Source organism: Podarcis pityusensis (genome assembly GCF_964106645.2).
Source record: "Podarcis pityusensis genome assembly, chromosome: 1".
In the NCBI taxonomy this organism is placed as follows: Eukaryota; Metazoa; Chordata; class Lepidosauria; order Squamata; family Lacertidae; genus Podarcis; species Podarcis pityusensis.
In genome coordinates this window covers 82,857,512-82,885,229 of record NC_138028.1, presented here as the reverse complement: position 1 = coordinate 82,885,229, position 27,718 = coordinate 82,857,512, and the positions used below count along the sequence as shown (strand labels likewise).

The following is a 27,718-nucleotide window of genomic DNA, read 5'->3' as shown; positions in this document are numbered from 1 at the left end:
GTGCGGCCACTTCACATCTATTCTAGTCCTACTGCCACTGCCACAGTACTAAGAACTAAGCCATGGCTTGGCTTATTGGGACCTTCAAGACCAGGCTCATGGTTTACCTCACTCCAGATGAGCCATGCGTGGTAAGTCATAAACAAACCTTGGCTACAACTTGTGGTTTGATGTAATGCTAGGCCAAACCATGGCTTAACTCTGGGTAACAGCAGCAGGACAGGAACAAACCAGCTGTGATTTTTGCCCAGAGTACCCCCAAACCCATTCCCTCATGGTTTCCCTTAATGTTAGGCTTGAAGTGGGCCAGTGTGTGCTTGTATTGATTACTGATGGTTCAGAGTGTGTATCTGTGTAACGGGATGCCTAGCAAAGAAGTGGAGTTAGCTGCTGTAGTGCTTTCTAGAGAACATCCTGGATATGGGGATCATGGTGTAAAAAATAATAATAAGCCAGAGTTCTTCATCTAAGCTGCTGTAGAACAATCAAAACTTCCTTGCCCTAGCTGCTCATAATGGCAACCCTCGTTCTTTGATAGCAAAGTGCCCTCAAATTCAGACACATCAGGATGAAGTAGCATGAAGGAAATGTCTCGGGTAGATGTGAAGAAAACCCCCAGATGACTTTTTTTTGAGGCTTTTAAGCCAAGCTCATCTTGCCTTTCCCTTTCTGTTTGATTACTGCTAGCTATTTGCGTTTTGTACTTCTCGACCTCAGGGGTAGGGTTGAGGAAGTAGACAGCGCCAAAGGATACTTATTAAGCTTGCGGTTGCTATTTTGAGTCCTGTTTAGTTCAGAAGTTCTGCCCCAACAGGGATGGAAACTGTTTGGGATGCACACAAGAACAGAGCTGCAGGGGTCTGCAAGGTGATGTTGAACTTGAGTGCTCTACTTGGAAGATCCTGCATTTAATTCCTTTTCACTCTGGAGGGGAGAGGTCTGCTGAGATGGGTCACCCTCGTTCTTTTTGTAGGATGGAGATGGGACTTGAGACTTTTGAGCTGTTGTGGCCATGGGCTGCTTTTCCCAGTCTCTGAACTGTTTTCTCAAGGTGATCTTCCATGTGCTTTAGTTAGCTACCTTAGTTAAGAGCTCTTGGTGCCTTTTGGGTTGTGGCAGCATGCAGTCTTTTTTAGTTCTCTCTGGGATGCTGCATTCTCTCCCTGCATAGGGTTTCATAGATGGACAGGAGAACTTGTCCTTTTCTCTCTCCACCTGTGAGGAAGCGTAAACCTCTTAAGGAGCTACCTAACACTCTGCAACCTATATGTATCGTGTTACTTGCTAATTGCACCAGACCAGCCTTCTAGCTTCTTCACTTTATGGTGAGCCATAAACTCAACCAGGGCTGAACTTGCTCAATTGCCACAGGTGACTTTCACTCCCCCGCCCCCCCCCCTTATTTCCCCTGATTGTGGACACAAATGCACCACTATTTTCTTTTACAGAACGGCCGTTTCTTGGGCAATGCTGACCTGGAGAGACAGAAATTCTCTGAACTGAAACTCAACGGACCACAGGTAAAGAACGGAACTGAAAACTTCTTTCTGGCAGGTGGCACTAATTTGCTGAAGGTATTGTTGCTTTTTTCAAGGGGATCTAACCTGATGTGAAAATTCGGGCTGGATTCTTTGAGGTTCTCCAATCTTAGCCTGTGGTGGGTGGGATGGGCCTACGTTTTTCCTCCATAAAATGTTGAGAAACTGTTATGCACGTGGAGAGGAAGTCTGAGTCACTTTCTCTCCTACTCTTGCGTTGAATGGAAAGCAACTCAGTGGTTGACGTCCTATTTTGTTGCATGAATTTACTGTGGTTTGAACTGGAACTTGGGTTCAAAAGCCTTAAATAGCAATGTCTAAAGAGAAAAAAAACCCTTTTTGTGTATGCGCTTCCTGAGAGAGAGACTGGGTATTAAAGGGAACTTGGCAGGTTGTGCCTGGCTTATGGGAAGTGTGGGCAGAATTGGGCTGCTGCTGATCTGTATCTCCGTCTCCTTAGGACCACAGTCACCTCATATACAGCACCATTCCCAGGATGCAAGACCCAGGACAGATTGTGGAAGAGACCTACACTATGGAGGAGGATCCCGAGGGTGCCATGTCAGTTATTTCGGTGGAGACCTCTGATGATGGGAAAACTCGCCGTACAGAGACCACGGTGAGAGGCTTGAGAAGAATTGCAGGTTCTGATATTGTGAAATGTGCCCCTTATTTAGTAGCTGGGTTGGGAAGAGATTAGGCTTGTGTGTACCAGACACTCGACAGCAAAGAACCGCTGGGGCTTAGAACACCCAAACAAGCGGTGTTTTAAATTTCCATTAGTGGCAGCTGCCTCTATGCAGTGATCTAAAGTAGTTTTCGCTGCTTCGTTTGTTATCCCCAAAAGTCTATGCAGGCACAGTGAAGGCAACTTAATTCACCAGTAGAGGGAGGCCTGCAGGATTGCACTCGCTCCCCTGCCTCATTTCTGGGAGCATGAATTCAACCTGTCTAGCCTAACTGCCATTCATGTTTATTGTTGGAGATGTAGACAGCAGACAGAACTCACCAAGGTATCCATTTTAACAGAGGAGCAGGATATAAGCTGGGCAGGAAGGAGGGAGCATGTGATTCTGCCACCAGCTCCTAATAGCTTAGCCAGGCTTAATCAATGGGCAATATTGCATTGTGCTTAACCAAAGTGTCCCAGAAGCAGGATTCTGAGAACTGCAGCTCTGCCAGTTCTCTCAGCAAGAAAACATTTAGGGTTGGACTTAACTCGCCTGCAGTGCACAAGTTTTGCAAGCACCTGCAAAGGTCTATGAAAGGTGTACCACCATGTGGTGTTGAGCTTCCCGCTTACATCATGGCTAATGGCAAAGGATGATGGGAGTTGTAGTCCAGCATCTGGAGGGTGCCACATTAGCTACCCCGCCGTCTAGAAAGACGGCCCAGAACAAGAGCCACGGAGGGTAAAAAGAGCAAGACCATGTGGAAGTAATGGGGAAATACCACAAAGAAATCAGTGTTTCCAGCTTGGCACTGACTACTTTGGGGTCAAAGGCGCTGGCAGATGCCTAACAGCTCCCGTTACTGTTGTGTAGGTGAAGAAGGTTGTGAAGACCATGACCACGCGCACAGTGCAGCAAGTTCCTGTTGGCCCCGATGGGCTGCCTGTGGATGGCTCTCCAGTCCCCAACAACTACATCCAGACCATGGATAGGAACTTCAGGAAAAACACCAATGGCGGCCCTGGGGCCTACATGAGCCAGCCGGGCACAGCTACCCTCCCGCGAAACTACCACTACCCAGACGGCTACGGCCGCCCGTACGAGGACAGCTACCACGGCAGCGAGCACAACTACGGCAGCCTGTCTCGCGTGACGCGCATCGACGAGCGCTACCGCCCCTCCATGGACGGCTACCGGGCCCCCAGTCGGCAGGATGTCTATGGGCCTCAGCCGCAGGTGCGGGTAGGGGGAAGCAACATGGACTTGAACCGCTTCCACCCAGAGCCTTACGGGTTGGAGGACGACCAGCGCAGCATGGGATACGATGACCTCGATTACGGCACCATGCCAGACTATGGTACTGCCAGGCGGACTGGGACTCCCTCCGACCCCCGCCAGAGACTCAGGTAGGAGCATTCTGCTTGGCATTCTGGGGCAGATGGTGGCAATGATTCTGCCATGATATAGAATCTGTTATGGGGACGCTGGAGGGGTGGACATGCGCTCATTCTTGAGAAACATGATGAAGACATGCTTTTACCATAGCTCTTTGAGACACTGCTGTCGTTCCGAGCGACAATGCAGTCTCTAAAGCGAGATTTAGGGTTGTACAGACTTGGCCTTGGGATTCAGGGATGAGCAGAATTTTTCTAGAGGACTCTGCTCATCTGCTTTTGTCCCTTCAGTTAAAAGGGAAAAGGCTGAAAATGTTCTTTCCAGTAAACCTTCCAAAAATGTGCCGCTGAATGTGTGGTGATAATTGTAAGGAGCTTGTGGTGCTTGTGGTCTTTTTGGCCTCAAGAGGAAGTATATTGAGAGCTCAGTGTGATGGCTATTTTCTGGGTGAAAAATCCCCATTCACATGTTACCTCTTGCCGTGTGCTAAGCGATCGTAAGCAAGCCACTCCATTAGTCCTCCTCTGCAGTATCCTCCACCTTCAGTGGGGGGATGATACTAAGCTAGCTCTGCAGGACTCTTGTGAAGAATTCTTGAGTGTGTGTACGAGGAGTCTCACTAAGGTGCTAGATAAGGCCTAACTATAATAAGATGGCATCTCTGATGCCGGTACTATGAGGTACTCTTCATTCCTTCCCGTTGTGACAGTGAATCCTGTTGTCACTGCAGCATGAAAATGAGCCTTGCAGTTGCACAGCTGTGGGTTCATGCTTTCCATTGCCAAGAAGACCCTGACTGTATGAACAGCATTTTTCTGTTGCGCATACAGGTAGCAGTGATTGGTTCACAGGTGTAGAGCCAGGGGCTTCAGGGCTCTGTATCAAGATTCAAATACTTGCATGGTGTATAAATCTTACTAAATAAATAGATAAACCTAGGGCTTACCAGGTTTTTTGTGTGTGGCCTGGGATCATATTTGGAAATCTAAAACTGTCATGGTCACCACAAAATACCCAGTATACCTGAAGGAGCGTCTCCACTCACATTGTTCACCCCGGACACTGAGGTCCAGCTCCGAGGGCCTTCTGGCGGTTCCCTCACTGCGAGAAGTGAGGTTACAGGGAACCAGACAGAGGGCCTTTTCGGTTGTGGCGCCCGCCCTGTGGAACGCCCTCCCATCAGATGTCCAAGAAATAAACAACTATCTGACTTTTAGAAGACATCTGAAGGCAGCCCTGTTTAGGGAAGTTTTTAATGTTTGATGTTTTCTTATGTTTTGATATTCTGTTGGGAGCTGCCCAGAGCGGCTGGGGAAACCCAGCCAGATGGGCGGGGTAGAAATAAATATCATCATCATCATCATCATCATCATCATCATTTCTCACAGGAAAAACAGCCAGCACTTACCCACCACAAACAAACAAAACCTAAAACATGTAAAATGGGCAACATGCCCCCCAAAACAAATAAAGCAGACACATGCACATACACCCCCCCCTCAGAGACACACACCCAAAGAGCAGGCAAAATACCCTCAAACAGATTTTTAAAAAGTTGACACATTCATGCTTGCTTTCTCTTGTATCCACCTAAAAAAAGGAATCTGCCGCCCACTCTCCAATCTCAGAGATTTAGCAGGCAGTGGCTTTTTTCTCCTGAGAAGTTTCAAAAGAAGGCTGCTGCATCATCTTTCTTCCTTTCCAGTGAAGAATGCCTCTGGGCTTACATGGGACCCAAAGGCGTTCTGGGAAATGGAAAGGGAGAGGTGGGGCAGCTGGCGGCCGGCAGTTCTCTTTCCAGCCAGTGCAGCTGCTGCTGCCGAAGTGTAAAAAAATAGGAACAACAACAACAACAAAGTAGGTAGTGGTTGCAGTTGCCAGATGGGCACCAAGAGTTGTGTGTTCCGATGTCTGCAAGTGCTGCATGGGGGACCCCAGACTTAACCTTCTCTTTTCTTGTTTGCCTAATGGTGGCATAGGTTTACAGTCAAATGGGTGTTTTCAGATGGGGGCTTAAGGCTACAAATAGGTCAATGGCAACATTTTTTAAAAAACTGATTTCACCCAGAAAGGGTAAATCCCCCCAGAAAGGGTAAATGGGGTGGAGATTCAGATTATAGTAGGCTGATGACACCGGCATTGTGTGGATGCTGCGAAAAACTTCTATGTGTGAGAAGCACTGATCCCACAGTAAAGGCCTGTCCCCTTTCTTTGGTGTAGTATGATCTTGCGAATATCAGCTTCCATTGAAAAAACCCCGCATCCCAACCACCCAGACTTAAATACCCTGATTTGTTGTGGAGACACAGGGTTGATAATTTATCTTAGCTATTCAGATAGAAAGAGGGTTGTTAAAAGTTCAGGCTTTTGGCAAAATGGAGCTGAATAGTCGCAAACTCCACGGCATAGTTTCCATTCCTCTTCTGTGGTCTCCTACCTGTCTTCTGCTGCTTCATGTCAGTTTCTGTCTCTGCCTGTCCTTCGCTCAGTGTTGACCCAGAGTATTCATCCTCAGCACAATTTCAGTTCTGTTCACCCCCTTCCACTGTATACAGTATTCTGCAGATTAAAGTACATGGATTAAAGGTATGTAAAATGTCTATCTTGTCTAATACTCCTTTGCTGGTTGACATTGCTGTCAGAGAGGAAGAATTTTGACCACCTTGACTAACCCCTGAAGTAGGTGACTTTGTCATTAATCGGTTGTGGTAGCTTTTGGCTGCAGAACTGAGGCCTAGAAGGGGAGAAGTGGTGTCTTCTGCCTGACCTGCACAGCTTCTAAACTCTGCAGGTTTTTGATGGAGCAGAGTGATGGCTTCTCTTGCCCGACTGACTTCATGAATGTTAACAATGGATGTATTGCCCAGGACGCATCAGGGCAGGGTGGGTTAGGGGAGGCTGAAATTCTGCAAAACCTGCTGCTTGGGCCCAGTGGACAACTTCATCCAGTTTTGGCTTCTCAACAGATAAACAAGATCTCCAAATACGCATAGGAGATCTGTGTTCAGGATCTCCTGAGGATTCTCAAATTACTTCAGAGCAGCTGCAGTCCTACCCCATCCCAGTTTGGACTGCTCTTGCTGGACAGGTGGTGATGGTGCAGTGTTTTGTTTTTCCGTGGAAATGTTTCTGTTTCATGAGTTCGTCAGGAGCAATAAAGGGATGTTTTGATGCTGTTTTGAGCATGATTTGGTGGATAAAAATTTAACAATAACAAAAATAATGCCTGAAAACTCAGGACTGCTTAAAATGCCCATAACCTCAGGCTTTTTTTGCTGCTAATGCATGTGGCATCTTAAGTTTAGCCAGAGGAGTGAACAATTAAGCGACTTGCTCACATGATTATAGAAAAGCAGCTCCTTCCTGTTCTGTATTGTTCTGACCTGTGACCTGCACAGTTAACATTGATGCATAAAAGCTGCTCCAGTAGAATTTCCATGCGTGGAGTTTGACTGCCAGTTCTGAAATTGCTGTGCTTTGTGCAAGCAAATAAAGGTTGAATAAACTATTTATTATTTATATTTATTATTTTTTCCACCTTTCCTTCGAGAAGCTCAAGGTGGTATATATACATGGTTCTTTCCCTTTCCACATCTTTATCCTCATGACAACCGTGTGAGGTAGGTTAGTCTGAGAGAGTGCCTGAGCAAAGGTATGTTCATTGAGCTTCAACACTGATTGTGGATTTGAACCCTGGTCTCCTAGGTTCTAGTCCAGTACTCTAACCACTCTGCTACACTGGCTCTGTGGAATCCATGGAATTGTAGAGTTGAAAGGGGTTACGAGGGGGGTAGTAGTAGTAGTAGTAATAATAATAATAATAATAATAATAATAATAATACAATTTATTATTTATACCCCGTCATCTAGTCCAACCCCATGCAATGCAGGAATCTTTTGCCCAACATGGGACTCAAACCCACAACCCTGAGATTACTGTATTTTTCGCCCCATAGGATGCACCTAGGGTTTTTTGGGGGGGGGGGGGATAAAAAAATTATTCCCCCCCCAGGTGCAGGGCTGGGGCGGGGGAAGCGCCCCACGGCTAGCGGAGTGCTGCGCGAAGCCCGAAGCTTGGGGCGTGCTGAGCTCAGCTCCCCCCAAGCTTCTGGGTGCCAGCAAGCTCTCCGCTAGCCGTGGGAGAGCCGCGCGACTTTGAGAGCTGTGTCTCCCATGGCTAGCGGATAGCTTCCTGAAGCCTGGAGAGCGAGAGGGGTTGGTGCGCACCGACCCCCCTCGCTCTCTAGGCTTCAGCGAAAGCCTGCATTCGCCCCATAGGACGCACACACATTTCCCCTTCATTTTTGGAGGGGGGAAAAGTGTGTCCTATAGGGCGAAAAATACGGTAAGTGTCTCATGCTTTACCGACTGAGCTCTCTCCTTGTGCTGCCACCTCCTGTGTTGAGCTGTGTGTGCGTGTCTGTTGTCCATTCTCTTTCCTATGATGGTAACTAGCCAGATAACATCTTTACTTGTTCTGAGTAAGGAACTGAACTTTACTACTTTTTTTTTTTAACCATTGTGACTTGGCAGCTTGCCCTTGTGAAGAAAGGCCTCAACAGCCTTTTAGTATGTTCAGTGTCCTCTAGCTCAGTAATCTGCCATGAAGGTCAGGAGACCCACTTGTGAGCATTCTGCTAAACTTCTGAGGCATGCACGAAAAACACCAGGAGGTGATGTGGTCTGACAGTAAGCCACTGTAGAGGATTGATTCCCCCACCCCCCACCCTGTGCTCTCGTATTTTCACACGGAAAGTCGGTACGGGTTGGTTTGCTGCTTTGAGACGATATGACGGTTTTGATGAAGTTTCCCAGAACAGCTGCCAGGCCCAAGTGTTGCCTTTTGAAGAGCCCCAGTTTGAATCCCTTGCGGTGAGAAGGGAGGGGTTAAAGCTTGGACGAGTGTCTCTTGTATGCTCTGTGATCTAAGAGATTAGGGCATGTAGGGAACAGTATTTGTGGTTTCAAAAATAACCCAGAGCTATGCGACTGTCTTGTATGAACACGTTTTCAAGCTGGAAAGCAACTGCCAAGTCAACGGCGCTTTGCCTCCAGAAGGCAGCTTGGACACTTGCAGTCTGGTGCACAGTGGTCTTCAAACTTCCTTCCTTCAGGGACTTATTTCCACACTGACTTGTCTGATAAGGAGCTGGTATTTGCCTGTCCTTTTGTGTTTCAGTGGATATTAGGGTGCCTTCTCTGTTTATGTAGGCCACTGGCCAGGCCTTTCAGGCTGTGCTATTGTTCTGAATGTTCACTGTTGAATGAACCCCATGCAACAATGGCCATACAAGAAAGGGAGGTAATGGGAGGCCCCGCCTTAGATGGAAGCTTCATTGCTTTGCCATAGCAAATTTCCTTGATGGGTTTCCTACAAAATATACGCTGAAAACCACCAATCTGAAGCAGTACTTTGGAACTGGGCTGGGCATCATGCAGCTCCTGAGGAATCACTTGTGAAAATCTATGAAAGCAAAAGCTTAATGCACTTTAAAACAAAAATAAAAAACAGCAGCTTCCTCATAGAATACAGGCTGTTAAAATGCTGAAAAATTGGAAGTGAGGCATTAAGGCAGGCATAGGCAAACTCGGTGGCCCGCCAAATGTTTTGGGACTACAGCTCCCATCATCCCTAGCTAACAGGACCAGTGGTCAGGGATGATGGGAGTTGTAGTCCCAAAACACCTGGAGGGCCAAGTTTGCCTATGCCTGCATTAAGGAGTCAGAAGTCACCCTTTCAGCTCTCATTACAGCTAAATTAGTGGGCTAACTCAAATTTGTCCTGCTTGAACATAAGTTCCCTTCCTCTTCAAATCATCCACAATATATGCATCATGCCCTGCAAATGTGACTTCAACTAGGTTCTTGGTGTTCCTTAAAAACATGACAAGAGGTTCAGCAAGAACATTGAACCACAAGCCAGCTTGACAAGAATGTTTGCTACAGATATGGATATGAAATCTGAAATCATGTTGCCTGATAAGGGATGGGTCGTCCCCCCTAATTTGTGTTTGCAATTTATAGGCCACCCAATAATCAGAGTTCTCTGAGGCAGCTTACAGGATTTTTTAAAAGCACACATAATAATAGAAACAACAAAATAAAACCAAAGCAACAGTGTTAAATCACAAATCACTTTAAAACAAAGTGGAGGAAAATAAATTTTTCAGCAACCAATCTGTTTAAAACCAATGAAAGTAGGGGCTTTGCCTTTCCAAAGCTGCAGTGTGCACTGACTAAAACCTAGTTGCTTTCTGGATTATTCCCATCTCTGCTTAAAGAGCAGGTGAATCTTGAAACCTGTCCACTCTCATTCAGGCATTTAACTTTGAATCAGAGCAAACCATGACTAGGGAATTGGCTTCTTATTAGCTGGGCAGAGCAACATTTTCAGAGCAGAGGAACACATTTATTCGGTGGGAAAGTAGTTAGAAGCTGAATACTAGCAGTGGAGAGAATTCTCTCCCTCCCTCCCTCCCTCCCTCCCTCCCCCCCATTGTCTCTTTTTCTCTCCACTTTTTTGGGTGGGAGGTGCTGCGTGCGTTTTGCAGGTTTCCCACCTGCGTCTTAAAAAAATGGAAATTTGATCATACAAGCAGTCCCACCCCCCAGAATGTCTGCTTGAATATTTAAAGATGAAAATGAAGGCTATGCCTTCTGCCCTCCCCATGATTTAAGGTGGGATTCCTTGGGGCCACACACTCCTCAGTTGCCTCTTTCACCCCATGGGACCACTTGCTTCCTCCATTCCAGCTTTGGGACCACTCTGTCAGGATCCCACTCCTGGCCAAGGCTTGGGTATGGAGATCAGGCAGTATGCTGAGGTTATGAAGAAGTGCCTTCCTCTGACTTGGGCTGGTTTCCCAGCTACTCTGGTGTTGTCCATCACCAGCTCTAATTGGTCTTGCACAAGCATCTCTCCCAATGTTGCTGCTGCTACCCACTTCCTTTTCTTTTCTTAACCACAGGCGCCAGAGCCTGATCTCGAGAGACCGTATACGTGTAAAGCATGACAGCTCCACTATGCAGATATAATTCCTTGTCCCTTGGGAGGCTCCCCAGTCCTGGACCAGACCACTAGTGTGAAGTCTGCGCTTTGCTACTAAGCGGTGGCTCCCCCTAAGTTGATTCAGCAAGGAAGCTGCAAAGGAAGCAGCTCTTCCCATTAGGCCCCCTTTGGCCCAACATTCATGCGTGCAAAACCACTCCAGACAGTGGGTGGAGGAGGCCTTGGGTGTACGTCCTTGGCAGTGCATCTGCGTGGGCACAAATGACAGGTGTTGGAGATGCACTGTGTGTGTTTACACCCTGAAAGCAGGGTGGGCTGGGGGTTTCTGCTGGACCCCATTTCTGAAGGAGTCTGCGAAGATGCACATCTTGTTGTCTCCTTTCGGGTTGCAAAGCATTGGGGTAGTTTGGCAAAAGCAAAACAAGTCTTGAGTTTGGTCTCAGATTAGTAATCATCATCACCATCAACTTGGTGTGTGGGTGTCCAGGATAGAATATTTTTTTTTGGGGGGGGAGGAAGTTGGGTAATCTTGACATTGCTTTCTTTGTGCACGCTTGGTTTGGGTATCAACAGTGTGGGCTTACTTGCTCTTAGAACTATGCATTGCATATGGATATAGATAAGGACCCAGGGACTTGGTGCTGAGGATGCTGATCCAGGTTGCTGCATTTTAAATGGGGATTGGGGAAGCTTTGCAAGCTTTACAGATTGGAGAGATGGAGCACAGCTTAACCAGCCACACACAACTCTGCTCCCAAAGTGGGAGATCGGTTCCTGCTGAGACTTCCTGGGTCCTCCTTGTGCAGTTCTGTTTCCAGCAGTAAGAATGTTTTAAAGGAATATGGAGCCACCCGGAACATTAAACCTGTGAGGCTGATCTCAGGGTCGGGGGATCCTTGGCCATCTCCATCTTTACCTAAAAACCTTCCTTGGACACTGTTTAAGCTTCTTCCATGACTGTGAGTACCTGAAAGCTTTTTATATTACTATTGCAAAAGCTGAAGTGCTCTTGGTATCGAGTCTTGTCCTGTCTCCTGTGCTTGTATACTGAGTTATATAGGCCCCAAATGCATCCATTAACAGGAAAACCAAGTGTTAGAGGGACTACATTTCCATGAGGAGGCAAGGGTTCTGTTCCTTTAAGGCAGTGGAAGCATGGGTTTTCCTGCATGTTGCAGACCTTGCATCCATTCATGCCATGTGAATAGTTTGTGAAAAAAGGTATCCTGATGCTACAGACCCCTGTAACCATTTTGTCCTTGTAGCACCATGATGAAAGGGACTTATGCTTTCCTTGAGGATGTTAAAAACAGTCCCGAGACCTTTTCTACCACTCTCTCTCATCCCTTCCCTACCTTCACCTAGCCACTTTTCTCTTTCTCTCTCCTCCCTCCCACCTTCTATTGCTTCAGTCACACTTTCCAGGGTACAGGGTGTCTCTTAAGAGGGTGACTGGGACAGGTTGGGAATCTCATGGCTGAGCCAAGTTTGCAGTGCAGGTCTTGCTTTTATATTTAGAAGGGATCTTGGGGAGTTAAGCCAGCACCCTGCATGAAATGTAAGACCTCCAGAGGCATTTGCAGTCATTTGCTCCTAAGCAGATATTGAGTGTGTTCAGCTTGGGTGTGTGGTAGCTCAGTTGTGCCATGTCAGAATTTGGTGTCCTTGAAATCTCACCATCTAATCTAACGGGAGTGTCTGCCTGGCTTAATTACTGCACACTGGAAGTATTGCAAAGCGGAAGGCCTGGCTGAATAAAGCACTGGAAGTCTTCTTCTGAATCTTGGGTGTGTTTGGGGCAGGAGCAGGTTGGATGACCTACAAAATGCAATGCCTGCGGTTTGACACAGATGGTGCCAAGTTGCCCTCTGGTGGCCAGGCTGCAGTAACATATGAGAAATGTCTATATCTTAAAGGAGGCGAAAGGTGCTGGAAAAATCCCCAGTGACAAAACTACCTGGGAACTTGCTCACCTCTCTTTAAGAACAACAACCATTTCTTCCTGGGCCCAGCTTAAGCCGCTAGTGTAAGCTGCTGTCATTGTTATTGTCTGCTTCTAATTTCAAGACAATCCCAGCACTTGGGTGCTTGACCCCGAGAGCTTGTGGTCACCTACGTATCTGAAAACTTGAACAAGAAAGGAAAGTCAAGGTGATGCAGGGAAAGAGGGCCTTCTTACTTGGTTATACTAGGAAGTTCTGCCACCACCTGTTCCTTGCAGCGGTTCTCAACCTGTGGGTCCCCAGATGTTGTTGGACTACAACTCCCATCATCCCTGAGCTCTGGCCTTGCTAGCTATGGGTGATGGGAGTTGTAGTTCAACAACATCTGGGGATCCACAGGTTGAGAAAGGCTGTGCTGGAGGATTGGCTGTTCGGGCACAGCTTTTTGGGCCACACTTTCAGCTTTTAGCATGGCAGCAGTGGGGATGTTATGGCATGACTGGGTCCCTGCGTTACCTTATCCTACCAAGAAATTTAAACAGGTGGTTGGTGATGGTGGAACCCCTTCTCAATCCTTGTCCCTCAGGTCTCTTCTGTAGATAGGCAGACCAGCCTGGTTCCTGTCTGTGGCAGTTCAGCTGCTTTGGATGACTGACGGATCCTGAAAGTAACTTGCTTCTCTTCCTCCCTCCTTTGCAGGAGTTACGAGGACATGTTGGTGGATGATTTGGCTAGAGACCAGTACTACTGGGCCCCCCTGGCCCAGCACGAGAGGGGCAGCCTAGCCAGCATGGATAGCCTGCAGAAAGGGGGCCCGCCCCCGCCCAACTGGCGCCAGCCCGAGCTCCCCGAGGTGATCGCCATGCTGGGCTTCCGCCTGGATGCGGTGAAGTCCAACGCCGCAGCCTACCTGCAGCACCTGTGCTACCGCAACGACAAGGTGAAGACGGAGGTGCGCAAGATGAAGGGCATTCCGGTGCTGGTGGAGCTGCTGGACCACCCCAAGAAGGAGGTGCACTACGGGGCATGCGGGGCCCTGAAGAACATCTCCTACGGCCGGGACCAGGACAACAAGATCGCCATCAAGAACTGCGACGGTGTCCCTGCTCTGGTGCGACTGCTAAGGAAGGCACGCGACATGGACCTCACCGAGGTCATCACAGGTAATTTCTGGGCCCTGGGAGGGAATGTGGAGGTGGAGGCATCGGAGCTCTCCCAGGCACTCCTTGACCAGGCAAACTCTTTCTCTTGGCGCAGGAACACTCTGGAACCTGTCCTCTCACGACTCGATAAAAATGGCCATTGTGGACAATGCCTTACATGCCCTCACGGATGAGGTCATCATCCCACGCTCTGGATGGGAGAGGGAGCCCAGTGAGGACTCGAAACCCCGCCACATAGAGTGGGAGTCGGTGCTCACCAACACCATTGGCTGCCTTAGGTAAGCTGGGGCTGCCCTGCACCTCCAGGCACACCTTCGTGCTCCGTGTGCTGGAGGCCGTTGATCTGCATGTGAACTTTAAGCAGACACCTGAGTGACCCTGCTGTAGGTGCCTGGCTGATGTTCACGGCGAGCACATTCCAAAGTTGGATGCCACCACACAAAAGGCCCTGTTCTTAGCAGACGTAAGGCAAGCCTGATGTTTGCCAGCTTATTGGGAGGAGGCTTTGGTAGAAGTGAGATGAACCATTTAGACTGGACTCTTGGAGCTGAGATTGGTGCCTTCTAATAAACTGGAGATGCTATAACTTGAGAAGACCAAAGAACTCCTGCTTTGCCTTAATCTTGAATTCCTGACTGCAGGTCATCGGAGCAATGTACTCTGGTGTCTGCCCCCTAATTCTGGCTGGGCTAAAAGATGGGCCACACAGAGAAGAAACAAGATGAAGTTGCTGGTCTTCCTGGCTGCCTTGTGTTTTTTTGGTTTTCTTTTTGCTGCTGCAGCAGCAGAAAATTGGGTGACAGAGAGGCAGTGTTGGAGCTGAAATAGATAGCCCATGAGGTCTACAATCAGCCTGATTAGGACGGTGTAGCAGGTTGTATGAGGAAAAGGCTGGAAAAGGCTTCTGCCATGATGTTTGACGGTTCCCACCAGAGGCTTGAAATCTCCACACCAACCCAGCACAGACTTGAGAGTGAAAATGTGGCCTAAATTTAAGCACAGGAAAGCAGACAGGCTTTAACAGCCACTACCTGATAGTGTCTCCATCTTCCTAATGTTTCTTTTTCTCTTTTTGTAGAAATGTCAGCTCGGAGAGGAGTGAAGCCCGCCGAAAGTTGCGGGAGTGTGATGGGCTAGTGGATGCCCTCATCTACATTGTCCAAGCAGAGATTGGCCAGAAAGATTTAGACAGCAAGGTAAAGGGAGTGTGGGAGGAGGTAGCCCTATTCTAGTTGCCACTTGCCCTTCTGGGGGTAGGGAGAGATTATTCTGCATCAAATGCAATGTGCTGTGTTTGCCTGTCTTCTGATTTTCCCCTTTTCTGAGAGCGGCATTTAGGTGGTTATGAGAGGCTTTACAGGGCCTGAGTCGGAGAGCCTTTAATTTTCACCCATACCAGGAACATTTCTCCCATTTTATAAAGAGGAGATTCCCAATAAAGCACATAGATGTATCTGTTTTCTCTTCCCCACCCCAGATCCACCCTTGTAAAGTTGGGCATAATGTTTGCCCCGCCTGCCCTTTTGTAGGGAGCTGCCGCTTCACAAAGTGGTATTCCACTTGGGTGTCTGGGTTGTTTCACAGATGCACTAAGGCAGCTTGTCTCTCCCCACCTCCCCCCCCCCAGCTGATGCCTTTTACATCAGGATGGGGAGCTGGATCAGCTGGTGGGCCAGATCATTAATCCCGCACCAGCAAGCCGGCTTTGACAAAGCTCCACTGGACTGTTGTAAGCAGCTGGCTGGTGATTACAGGAAGCCCCTTTGAAGTCTGTTTGCAGGCACAGCTTGGATTCAGACAACACCTGCAAATGGACAACGGATGGTGGCCCCCCTCAGTTGCACTAGGCAGTTCCCAACGGGCAACATCTTGGTGCATCTAATCTTGATAGGGCTTGCTGTTAGTGCCCATCAGTGAGGAGAGGGCATATTGGCTCCTGCTCACAGCCTGAATGTGTTGCTGCTGTCAGATGCCCCCCCCCCCCCAATTCTTGTCCCAAGGTGCAGAACACTACCGGAGCTCCTGCTTTTCCACCTTTCTTGTACTTGCTTATTCTTGTGCACGCAACTCCCTACCTCTTGAATTTCTGTGACCTTGATGCCCATCTTGAGGAACTGTCTGTCTTTTGCCAGCTTGTGGAGAACTGCGTTTGCCTCCTGAGGAACCTGTCCTACCAGGTGCACCGTGAGATCCCCCACGCAGAGCGTTACCAGGAAGTGCCCCTCAATGCGGCCAACAACACCGGTCCCCATGCAGCCAGCTGCTTTGGTGCCAAAAAAGGCAAAGGTAGGATTGCCTTGTTCCCTGCCCAGCCTTGCATAGATGGGGTCAGGCTAGAGGACAGCAGGGAAAGATGTTTCTGAGTGCTGCTTAAGTTGTCCTTGGCCTCGTAAAGACAAGCTGCTGCTTTTCCACTGAAGCGTTCTACAGCTGCAGTAACTTTTCCTGGCTCTCCTGCTCTTTTGTCTCTCAAGGCCTGATGACTGGTCTTTTTGGTGTGTTAATCAAGGTGATGGATGGGGGTTTTCAACTAATTTGTGGCCTGTTTCCCCTTCTCTTTTGCTTTCCTTCCAAATGGCCTGTGAATCCTGCTGGCATCTCTACTCTCTTGCCTCCCTTCTCCCCTCTCCTCCTCCTCCACCCAAAGACGAGTGGTTTTCGAGAGGTGAGTTGAGCTTTTTTCCCAGGGGGTGGGCGGGGGCGGGACACGCTTGTTTCTATAAAACATGTGACTTTGCAATCTCCTGCCAAAGCTTTTCTCTGCCCTCCTCGCCGCTGTGACCAAACCTGACCAGTAGCACGAGCACACAGTACTGTTCTGTGTTTGAAGAATACATTGCCCTTGCTTGGGAGACAGTGCTGAGTTCATAGCCTTGCATTCTGCTGGGGTTGCACCTAAGAACTCCCTTCAAGAAAAGGAGCACTGGGTGCAGAGAGGACTAGCATCAAATCTGCCTGTGATGGGGAATCTTGTAGGCATCCAGCTATTTCTGGTTTACCGGATCCTGTCAGGCCCAACCAGCATAGCCCAGTAGTCAAGAATGGTGGGAACCAGGGGTCCAGCAACTTCTAGAGAGTCACAGGCTGGTCTCCCCTGCGCCACACCTTTTCAGATGCAAGTGCAAAATGTGAATGTGACAAAGCATGTTTGGAGATGCATGTATTGTATACGGGTGCCTGTTAGAAAGCTGCCGCTTGTCTGTAATTTTCAGCTGAGTGTAATCTCTCTGTGTGAACTGACCTTTTCTCTTTGAGACATGAAATCATGAGATGTCAGAGGGTGGGAGAGATAATAATGCCTATGGAAAAAACAGCTAAGTAACCTCCTTGTCGTTGTGCCTGACATCTGCAGCGAGAGGAGCCCTTTCCTTACTTCTCTGTTTCCTGCTGTGCTTGTTTTCCTTTCCTGCTTACTTGTGCCACTCCTGGTCTTTGCGACATTCACTCCTCCCCCACCCTGCAATAGTTAACTTGAAAAAAACACGGCTCTTGAACAGAGTAGATGGTGCAGATTGGGAGAACGCCAGCTGTGCATTATTATGCTCAGTTTGTATCGCCTCCCAAGGAAACCTCCCTCTTGGACCCTAACCAAAGACATTGCATTGACTTGCACGCTGCATGTTTCCTGGGTGCGGGTGGTGAAAGTGCCAGAGCAGGGCGTGTGGTGCAACAGCTGCCTGAGGCAGGAGAGCGCCGGCCCCAATCTCAGTGCTGGTGTGGCGTGGTTAGTGCGGAACAGCAAGAAATCAGGCCTGTTTTGCTTGACAGCTGTGCAGGGCTGCTAGTCTATGTGCTTCTCTAGCCTTGGCAGTTTTGAATTGAGTAGAGTGGGGTAGAGTGGGACCATAGTTCAGTGGTAGAAATCCTGATTTTTAAAAGTTCTTCTTTCAGTTTCTAAAAATACATATAACAAACAATTCCCCTATACCCCCACCCCACAGGAAGCATTCCTCGCATATACAATGTACTTAGTTCAGTCAAATGTTAGTAAATTGTTTAGAATAGATTGCATCCGTTAATTCATTCCTGGAATCTTCAGTTAAAGCAAGGGTGGGATGGGGGTGGAAAGAGCAGAAGTAGAGCCTGCTGGATCAGGCCAATGACCCTCTGGTTGCTGCTGGACTCCGGCTCCCGTCAGTCCCAGCCAGCATGCCCAGTGCTCAGGGATCATGAGAACTGGAGGCCAGCAACCTAGGGAGGACCGCAGGTTCCCCACCCTTCAGTAGAAGGATCTCTGGTGGCAGTACTGCACAAAGACTCTGTGACTGGAGATCCACTGCCAGTTATTGCCAACAGTACGGGGGTCAGTGTGTTGGTGATGAAGAGCTTTTGGAAATTCTCCCTCTCTCCAGTTCCTTTTCCTAATATTGTTTGTTTGGGTTTCCCTCCCTACAAGGTAAAAAACCGGCAGAGGATCCTTCTACCGATATCGTAGACTTCCCCAAAAGACCAACCCCTGCAAAAGGTAATGTTTCTTACCCTTTTTCTGGGCAAGGGCAATGGCTTGTCTGATTTCCCATAGTAGGGAAGCCTCCCTGCTTGAGACACTGAGTAGCCACAGCTAGTCAGAATAGACAACACAGAGCTAGATGGACAAACGTCTGATCTGGTTTAAGACAGCTTCTTAAAGGTACCCCTTTCTCACTTTTGGATGGGGATGGGCAGAGTAAATTTGTTTTAACTACTTCTCCTGTGTGGTATCTTGTTGTGTGAGCTCCCACATGATCAGCCTTTAATGCAGGCAAAGGACATGAGATGTGCACAGGGTTTGGGTGAAGGTGGGAGATTCTTGAACTTCTCAGCAAAGGTGTGGCATGCAGGTGTGCTGGGAAAATAGCCATTCTTGCTCTGTAGCTGCAGCTTCCTTACCTGAAAGGTAACTGAATAGCATTGATCCAGCAGTGTCTAGATCAGTTGGCAAAACCTATATGTATTTATTTTTATATTATTTATATTTATATAAGATATATAAATATTAAATTAAATATAAATTAAATATAAATATTAAAAATCTATAAATAAATAAAATTATAAAAATAAATAAAATACAGTATGATGCTAAGGGGAAAATAATACATATTTGCCATCATTTTAGTGCTAGGCAGTGTTGGCACCAGGCAGTTCTGCCACGGGGAGGGTTTTTTATTTTTTCTTACCAAGGGGGCACTGCTATTCCACCCCCCAGGCCACCACCCATATTGTGAGGAGCTCTTTGGGGAAGAGTTACAGCTCAGTGGTAACCATCTTCTTCTCGTGCAGAAGGTCCTGGAGTCATAATCAGTGTTCAGAGCACTGAACTAAATAAACCCAAGTGCATAAGGCAGCTTCCTTTGTTTCTGGTGGGGGGGGGTACCTAAAAGGGAGCTTGGCAGGCTTGACGTGAAACTTCCTTCTCTGCCGTTTTGCTAGGTTATGAGCTCCTCTTCCAGCCGGAAATTGTCCGCATATATATTTCCCTGTTGAAGGAGAGCAAAACTCAAGCTATCTTAGAAGCTTCAGCAGGAGCCATCCAGAATTTGTGTGCTGGCCGTTGGACGGTGAGTGGGCCACCCGAGAGAGGCAGGGACTGCAAACTGGGATCCGCCTTCTTCTTTAATTAAAAAAGACCTATCTTGGGCAAAAGTTTGTAGTTAAGGCTGCGGGCAAAGCAGAGAGGCCTCATTGTGCATAAGTGAGTAGGAGTCCCATCTGGTCCCTCCTAGCATCCCAGCACATGTTGAACTGGACAAGCAGGTCCAGTTTAGAAGGCAGCAGCCATGGAAGTCCCTGGCAATGTTCTCTGTGCTCCTTTCATGGCTGCAAGGACCGTCCATTCACGAATCCCTTGGATAGCTTTTCATGTCTAGGCTGTAGTCTCGGCCTGATGGGGAATTTCCGGAGTGGAATAGTGAAGTCAACATTGTGGTTAAGAAGGCATTTGGCAAGCTGGGTGTTAACTATAAAAACAAACAGCTGGTCTCCGCATTGGATTGACTGTGGACTTTTGCTATGGGAATTCCTAAGAAAACTGAGCTCTCACTGTACTAATGTTGTGGGAACGCAGAGGTAAGGCCAGGGGCATTTTGTTCAGGGGGAAAAAAATTATTCCTGGGTATGGAGCGCACTTTTTGGGTAGATCTAATAGCTTCTCATGTAGCTCTTTCACTAAAGCCAAGTGTCTTGTGTTTTCTCTCCTTGCAGTACGGTCGGTACATCCGCTCTGCGTTGCGCCAGGAGAAAGGCCTCTCTGCCATTGCGGACCTGCTGACTTATGACAGCGAGCGTGTGGTGAAAGCTGCGTCTGGAGCCCTGCGCAACCTGGCAGTGGATTCCCGTAACAAAGAGCTGATAGGTGAGAGCAGGAAGGGAAGGGACTTGGGTGGATTTCTTGTCCTGTCTCAGCAGTTGGGTGTGGGTAACACTTCGGGGGGGGGGGGCGGATCCTTTCCAAAACACATGCTAGCTGAGTTATGCCAAGAATCGGCCAAGCCAAACACAACTCATGCTGCTTCTTGAAAGATGCTAAGTGCCAGGGAACGCATTGGTGGTCAGGGTCCCTGTGCCCATAGGCAGTAGGATAATTGTTTGTGGGTTTGTGATCATTATTGATCAAGCGTCATAGAATATTGGAAGGTGGAGGTTGGCGAGAAAAGCCTTTGCCAACCTGGTGCCCTCCATCAGCCCCAGTCAGCATTGCCCAAGTTTAGGGGTCCTGGGAGTCCATCCTACAGCCACTAGAAGGCACCAGATTTGGGGAAACTGGCATAAAGTGATGCAAGGTTCAAGTGTTTTGAGGGTTTCTAGGCTTCTCCAGTATATATCTATTTATATAAAGTTCAATTTCCGTCTACTCCAAACAACATGGCTCCAAAGTAAGGGTTGATGGGAGTTGTAGTCCCAACAAGAGCACTAGCATTTTGTTATGGCTTTTCCTGCCACCTAGCTAAATGAGGCTTGGCTGGCAACTTGCTCTGCTGGGTGAATGAATGAAGTTCTGACAGTTGCATTCCCTTGAACAGCTCAGAACAGAATCCTCCCTCTCCGCTATATTCAGCCTGTGCCTTATATCAGTTTCATGGTAGGAGAGCCTTCAAGGTCTAAAAGAGTCTGTTGGGAAATTCTGCTTCTGTCTTCTGATTACTTCTGTTTATATTGTTCCTTTTCCCCTAACAAACCCTGATCTTCTCCTTTTCCTAGGCAAGCATGCCATCCCCAGTTTAGTGAAGAATTTGCCAGGGGGACAGCAAACGCCGGCTAAGAACCTCTCTGAAGATACTGTGGTCTCTGTGTTAAATACCATAAATGAGGTCATTCTGGATAACTTGGAAGCAGCCAAGAAACTGCGGGAGACGCAAGGCATTGAGAAACTGGTGCTGATCAATAAATCTGGGTGGGTGCAGCTCCCAAGGGGGTTAAGTAGAGGGTGCCTGCACAGATTCCTACAACCCCCCATCCTTCTCTTGGGAAGCTTATGGGCTGGGCTGTTTGTTCTTTTGTAATAATCTTCTGTTCTCTCCTCCTAGGAACCGCTCAGAGAGAGAAATCAGAGCAGCTGCTCTTGTACTGCAGACAATCTGGGGGTATAAGGAATTGCGGAAGCCACTGGAGAAGGAAGGATGGAAGAAGTCTGACTTCCAGGTATCTGGGAGTTAAACCAGGGGTGGAATTTTCTGAAAATCCCAATATTGAGCTTATCCACATGGATTTTTTTCTAATCCCCGCCTCACTCGCCAAGAAGAGAGTTCTCCCCACTTCAGTTCCACTAAAAACACAAACAATTCTCGCATGTTATGCAAAGTCTTAATATCTGTACAGACGTACACTCTAAGATTCCTAAAGTAAACAGCACATAAACAAAAAATACTGCACTGCATATAACTATACAAATACAGTTATATTAACTTACAAAATTATGCCGCAGAAATATAGCACAACGTGTGTTTTGACTTTTATACGTGTGACGGTGGGTTTCAACAAATGAGCCCCCCATCAGCAGAAAGGCTTTTGCAACGGGGGGTCCCCACACACCCTCCTAATTGACACTGGAGAGGTCAGGGGAGCCCCCAGAACAGCATGTGGGGGAGGAGAGGGGGTGTCATTTTGACTGGCAAGCAGAAATCCTTCCCCCAATCAGACACTTGACATAGTGCAATGTTGTTTCTTTTGTATAATTTTGCATATAAATAATTGGACTGGGTTCAGGCGCTTGATGCACAAGGGTGGTCCAGTGTAAGAGCAAAGCTTGATGAGGTCAGAACTGTCAAAATTATGTACAAATCGGTTCAAAATGGATTCCTACCTCGTCCAGCATTCTCACCTCTACGCCACACTGTGTCGAAAGAGCAAAGGGTGAATCCAGCCTTTCAGTTGAAGGCCTAGGTTCTCAGGGCAGGCTGCATTCAACATCTGCAAAAGCTTGTTTCTGCAGCCCTGTCCTCTTTAATGGGCGTGTTTGTGTTGTGTTGGGGTGCACCCAGAGCCCCCATGGATGGCAGCCTATGCTTTGAAGTGCTGAGGAAATACTTAGGTAGCTAGGAACATCAGCACTAATGGCAGCTTAAATATACCGGCTGGTTCCTTCTTTTCAGGTGAACCGGAGTAACAGTACTCGAAGCCAGGGTGGCAACTCCTTTGATGACAGCACCTTGCCCCTCATTGATAAGAACCAAAAAGGAGGTAAGTGCAAGATTAGTTGTAACTTTTAACATGATATTTATTTTGTTTAAGACACTCTTCATTATCACTGAGCTGCAGCAAGAGCCCATTAGTCAAAGAGCAAGACAAAAAAAAGAGTGAATGCATTTGTTTTTTGAAAGGGTGGCTTAGTGTTGCAGCAACACAAAATGTCATCATTCAAAACTGTCGAAAGTTGCAATCTGTAGAAGGATTTTAAGACTATTAATATTTGCTCCTAATCAGTATTTCTAGCATAGTGAAAGGGAATGACCAAAATTGCCAGCAGGCTTTCTGCTGGTGGGAAACTTCTGTGACCTTAATTGAATGGCTTACACTTAATGCTGCTATAGATAAGACAAGTCCCACATTAGTCAAAACAAGGAGCAAGGACTTTGTTGCTAACTGCTCTGATTTTTATATTCTGTGCAGACAAGAAATCTTCTCGAGAGGAGATCCAAATGGGCAACATGGGACCAGGTATGGGAAATTCAGTGGTAAGAGAGAGGTAGAGATTGATTGGTTGGTTGGTTGGTTGGTTGGTTGGTTGGTTGGTTGACTGATTCATTCATTCATTAATTCATTCATTGCTGCTGGATAAACTCCAGCACCCTTCTGTGTATAGCTGTGCAGTGTTCTAAACCTGTCTCCAAAACCTAGTGGGCCACAGGTGCTTTGTCATCTAACTCAGTCCTGTACATGTGAACACACCAATACATAGCCAGTCCAGCTGTGCAGATGCTGTGCTAGGTTCTTGCCAGTGCTGTCCATCAACCCCACAGAGGTAGCTAATCCTCCTGCCACTTAGTAGCTGGAAGGCTAGCTTTGATAAGAATAAAGCACAACCAGTGCTGTTACTGGTAAGGTAAGTTGAGTATAGTTTCTCTGGCTTCAGTGTGCTTGTATCCTGCTAATAAAACGCAGTAGGTAGCTGCATTAGGGGGATAGCCTTGCTTTTATGTAGGCAATCAGCCAATGATAGATCCCTTCTAGGCTTTCCAAAATGAAACAGGATTCATCTTTCCCCTCTAGATGCTTACAGCTAATACATTCTCGTTATCTTCAGGTTGACACAGCTTTTTCAGAAACTAAGGCTGGCGTATGTCTCTCTCCCTTAAATTAGCGGGCTTATTACACTCTAGGGTGTCCCAGGGCTAGGCAGCATTGTGGTGAGTCCTCTTTCCCCCCCAGTTCCATTGAGCTAGCTAGTAGGGAGAACTACCGAGTGGAGAGAAAAGAATGCGGAGGGGATGATGGTCAGTGCTCTGTGTGCACACGTCTTCTCATCTGTAAATCAGCAAGGAAGGAGATGATGATGCTTGTTCCCTGGCTGGCTGGGGAGATGTAAGTTGACTCTTGACGCAGAGGAAGGGAAGAGTGTGTCCTTGCTTACCTTGGGCCCATGTGACGTTTCCTCATATCAAGCCTTCCTCTTCATTTCAGACAACTACTCTACACTGAATGAGCGGGACCATAATAGGACATTGGAACGATCTGGAGAAGAAATGGAATCTATGAAGGGAGCCCCACTGATGGTAAAGACTGGGATATGCCCATTGAGGGAGACCTCTGGGGCATAGGTGTTTCTGGGCACGGGTAGCAAAAAAGATGGGGAGAGAACAAGAGAAGCTTGCTGTCCAAGCTTATTTTGTAATTTATATACCCCTTGACAGGTTTAAAGACAAACAAAACCCTCAAAGCTTAGAAAACCAAGGATTTCTAGAACTGAATAATGCATTGGGAATAGTGTTGATACAAACCATCTCTCCCCGCCCCCGCACCAGTGTGTTTTGGGGGGCTGCAGAGTTGTTAACTAAACACGTAACCCATGTCTTTGTTGACTATTCACACCTTCAGCTCAGCCTCTCTTTCATTTTCCCCAGTGACTTCTCAGACTTCTTGCTCCCTTTTCTCCCCTTCCTACATAACAACCCGTCCTTACTAACAATGTGTGTGTCTACAGCAGGAGGAAGGGCAGGAATCCTATGCGGAGAGTGATGCGTTGCTTTATCCTCCTATGGTATGTCCTGTGGCTTTGGTACTCTTCTGCTTCTGTATCCAAAAGCAGGGGAAAGGGAAATATGGCCTGTTCCTCAAATCAATAAATCAAGCATTTGCAGGGGCAAAATCTGGGACGTTGCTTAACAATCCACTTTTCAGAGACCCGCTTCACTGAGGACACTTGGAGTTTGGATTGTTTGATTCCATGCCTGCTTGCTCTGTATAAATCTTCTCCTTGTTTCCATTGGACTTGTGGCTATGTTAACCTTGGCTTTCTTGTCTCTCTCCACAGCAGAAGATCTAGAGCTGCCACCATCTGCCTTCTCTGTTTTGAGTTTATAACATACTTTGTATAACACTTTGTGGTGAAATGGACTGACTCTCTCTCTTTTTTAAAAATCTCTTGGGCACACAAGTCCAGCCACCCAGCGCCAAATGACTGGCCCCGCCTGAGCCCACAGGGCCTCACACCTCCCTGTAGCCGGCTGCGCCCATCCAATTCCCTGGACACTTCTTTTTGTCTGTATTTTTCAAAAGTGCAGCAATTCCTGAAGACCAAATACTCCGATGGATCTCACTCAAGCAACTAAGGCAGAACACTATGAAATTACAAGCTTCTCGTCTGCAGCAGATGATGGAAGCCCCATGGTGCAGATGGATCTCAGCTGAAAACCTACCATACTGGAACTAGGTTTTTTTTGTTTTCTTAAATGCAGTGTCTTCTCTCTCCATGGAGAAGAACTCAGAGGACCAGTCTCCTCCTTCTCTTAGCCTATAGAATATATTTTTGTGTGTGATTCTCTTTTTTTTTCTTGCAACAAAGGATGCTGGAAGTACTGGAACATTCCTGGTGGTGGTAGTGGTGGTGGTTTGGGAGGGAGGGAAGGGGGAGGGGATGACAAAGGAGGGACAGCTTGTGAGTGACTGCCATCTGGATGCAAGATGGCCTTAAAGAATATCTCTTTGAGATGACAGCCCTCTGTATCCTCATAGGCTGAGGAAGAATGTGTGGGTTTGCATCTGTTTCCTCCCGTTTTCTTGCTTCTTGGTAGTTTTAATCTGAGAGGGATTAAATCAGTGCCTAGGAAGCTATTTATTTGTGGGAGAAGAGCAGTTTGGGGTGCAGGGGGGTTGAGGGAAAGGTGGAATCGGACCAGAGTACGTTAAATGAAAGTTGGTGAAAGGGACGGAAGTCTCCATGCCTAGAAGCAGTGATGTTGGCTGTCGAGAGCGGAGGAACCACATTGGCTGTGTCTGGTTTTGGGGTTGCCGGTGGGTAGTTTTGGCTTAAGCAGTGGGTGCCTGGGTTGGGCTGCAAAAAGTGCAGAAGGCTGTTGAAGTTGGGAAGCTGGGTGATGTGGAAAGTTTGTGAGGGAGGGAAGACTTGTCTGTAAATATTGCCCAAATCCTCCCATGCAGGCAGGGGAATGAAAACTCTTAAATCTGTCACTATGTACACGTGCCTTTCTTCGCCACTGTGAAAAAGCTTTGTGCCCTTGGTAGTTTTGTGTGAGAAAGGCAAAAGGGCTTGGGCTGGGGAGATGGATATTTTGGCACAGAGTTGCGCTCCTGCTTCCTCTCTCTCTCTCTCTCTCTCTCCCCCTCTCCCTCTCCCTCTCCCTCTCTCTCCCTCCCTCTCCCCCCCCCCTTGAAGTAGAACCAGAATCCTAATTGTAATTGCCGTGGTGCATCCTAGTTGAGTGAGAGAGATCAGGAATGAATCTGTCAACCACCTAAAGGGCTCATGGGTTGGGGAGAGGTGTGAAAGCATGGTTAGGCGAGGGTTACGCTGTGCACCTTAATAGCTCACCTGTTTGGGGGAGCAAGAGGAACTTAGAGGGTCTGCTTACAATCTTTGTCCTAATCTGCAAAGCAGCAGTAAAGGGGACAATAGTGACTAGCTCTGGGCACCATATTGGTGACTCCCACCTTTCTTTTTTTCTACGGAAGATGACTGCAGTCTTTCCCTCCCTCCCAGCCTCCCAAGCTCTGCCTCTGCCTAGTAACTGGAAGGAACTCTGTTGCCCTCAACTCCTGGTATTCTCTCCACACTAACAATCCACATTGCACAAGAGGGGGTGGGGGAAGACCTAAAGTGGAAGATTTTTCGGTGCCTCTGATATGCTCCTATCCCAGTTTTTCTTTCCTTTTTGGGGGGAGTGGGAGGGATCAAACATGCAAATCAGCCTTCTGAGGGAGGAGTCACTTGACTTTTTCTAATGTAAAACACTATTTCCTTTTTTATTTCCAGATAAACCAAAAAAAAGCCCCTTCCCCACTGACCAATTCAATGCTGTAAGAGGGACTAATAATTCACTGACTTCTTTTGTTTTGCTTTTCCTTTGCACCCCTGGGGGAGGGGAACATCCTGCTGTTCCTTGAGTCCTGTGCTCACTCTGTAATGCTTTTAAAGTGAAATGATTTTTATATAAATAAAGTTTTAAAGTGTGTATTTGTTAAAATGGAATTGCCTTCTCCAAATATTGTTGAGTCTGTCATTTGTTGTCTTCATATGTGCTGCAGACGAATATCCCTGAATATTCACCAAATCAGACTGGATTCACTTGGCAAGAGTCAGACAGGCTTCTTCAGGTGAATTGTAGCTATAAAGTTAATCAGGGACCTTGAAATGTCTTCCCAGTGAAGATTTTACACAGACCATCCACAGTATAGTGGCAATCGTCCACCTCCATCTACATTGCAATGAACTAAACTTTTAAACCTACCCAGTAAACTTGTCCGTAGGATGATTTCCTGTTTTGAGAGTGCCTTGTTCTTCTTTCCTCTGAGCCAAGAGTTAGGAGGTTTTTGGTTTTTTTAAAAAATAAACTATTAATTTTTAAATTAAAGACAAAATACAAGTACTGTAACATCAAACATACTGATTCAAAGGTAGGGGGAAAGAGAAATACTAGGATGGATTACAGGGAAGGGAAGAAAATGGAAAATAATACCTTATATTAATTCATGCATCTTTTATCATCACAAGCAACAACATCAAGAAATCACTTTATCTCAGTATTCTGAAATATATCTTCTCCACAAACTTAATTGGACCATTAGTGGTCTATGTTCTGTCTGTAGTTGTATTCATGTATGTCAAAAATTTAGCTCAGCATAAAAATGATCTGATTTGGATCCTCCCCTACTTAACTTTTTTAAATATGTGAGATGCTCAGAGAGAGCTATACCTCAGACTCTACCAAGCCAAACAACCGAGGGAGGTGAAAAAGATTTCCATTGACTGGCTATTGACATTCTTGCTGCCCCTAATAATAGAAACGGAAGGGGCAGCAGTATTGCAGGATCACTAGAGAAAGCCCACTGACTGCCCACTTGCCATGAA

General features: G+C 47.2%; 1 protein-coding gene and 1 long non-coding RNA gene across 12 annotated transcripts in view; one reads left to right on the top strand and one right to left on the bottom strand.

Annotated features, from left to right (window-relative positions):
* Positions 1-26,839, top strand: part of CTNND1 (catenin delta 1) — a 60,786-nt gene extending 33,947 nt beyond the window's left edge. For 6 of the 10 annotated variants that reach the window (XM_080994240.1, XM_080994237.1, XM_080994245.1 and 3 more), the window contains 18 exons: positions 1,449-1,520; positions 1,999-2,157; positions 3,083-3,615; positions 13,256-13,719; positions 13,814-13,997; positions 14,798-14,915; positions 15,852-16,005; positions 16,367-16,384; positions 18,116-18,184; positions 19,129-19,256; positions 19,900-20,050; positions 20,896-21,088; positions 21,222-21,336; positions 22,287-22,374; positions 22,804-22,851; positions 23,815-23,906; positions 24,335-24,391; positions 24,665-26,839. In XM_080994240.1, the coding sequence (XP_080850366.1) occupies positions 1,449-1,520; positions 1,999-2,157; positions 3,083-3,615; positions 13,256-13,719; positions 13,814-13,997; positions 14,798-14,915; positions 15,852-16,005; positions 16,367-16,384; positions 18,116-18,184; positions 19,129-19,256; positions 19,900-20,050; positions 20,896-21,088; positions 21,222-21,336; positions 22,287-22,374; positions 22,804-22,851; positions 23,815-23,906; positions 24,335-24,391; positions 24,665-24,676 (2,655 nt within the window). In that variant the 3' untranslated portion in view covers positions 24,677-26,839. The remainder of the gene's footprint in view (positions 1-1,448; positions 1,521-1,998; positions 2,158-3,082; positions 3,616-13,255; positions 13,720-13,813; positions 13,998-14,797; positions 14,916-15,851; positions 16,006-16,366; positions 16,385-18,115; positions 18,185-19,128; positions 19,257-19,899; positions 20,051-20,895; positions 21,089-21,221; positions 21,337-22,286; positions 22,375-22,803; positions 22,852-23,814; positions 23,907-24,334; positions 24,392-24,664) is intronic. The other 4 variants (XM_080994241.1, XM_080994244.1, XM_080994242.1 and 1 more) reach the window with 4 other exon arrangements.
* On the bottom strand, positions 770-13,242 carry LOC308471747. Of its 2 annotated transcripts, none has more exons than XR_013983137.1 (3): positions 12,587-13,242; positions 6,042-6,163; positions 770-1,215 (listed from the first exon to the last, which is right to left on the bottom strand). It is a non-coding gene; the product is annotated as an uncharacterized lncRNA (long non-coding RNA). The 2 variants fall into 2 exon arrangements; XR_013983138.1 differs by lacking the exon at positions 12,587-13,242 and adding an exon at positions 7,970-10,068.
* Positions 26,840-27,718: the final 879 nt, after the last annotated feature.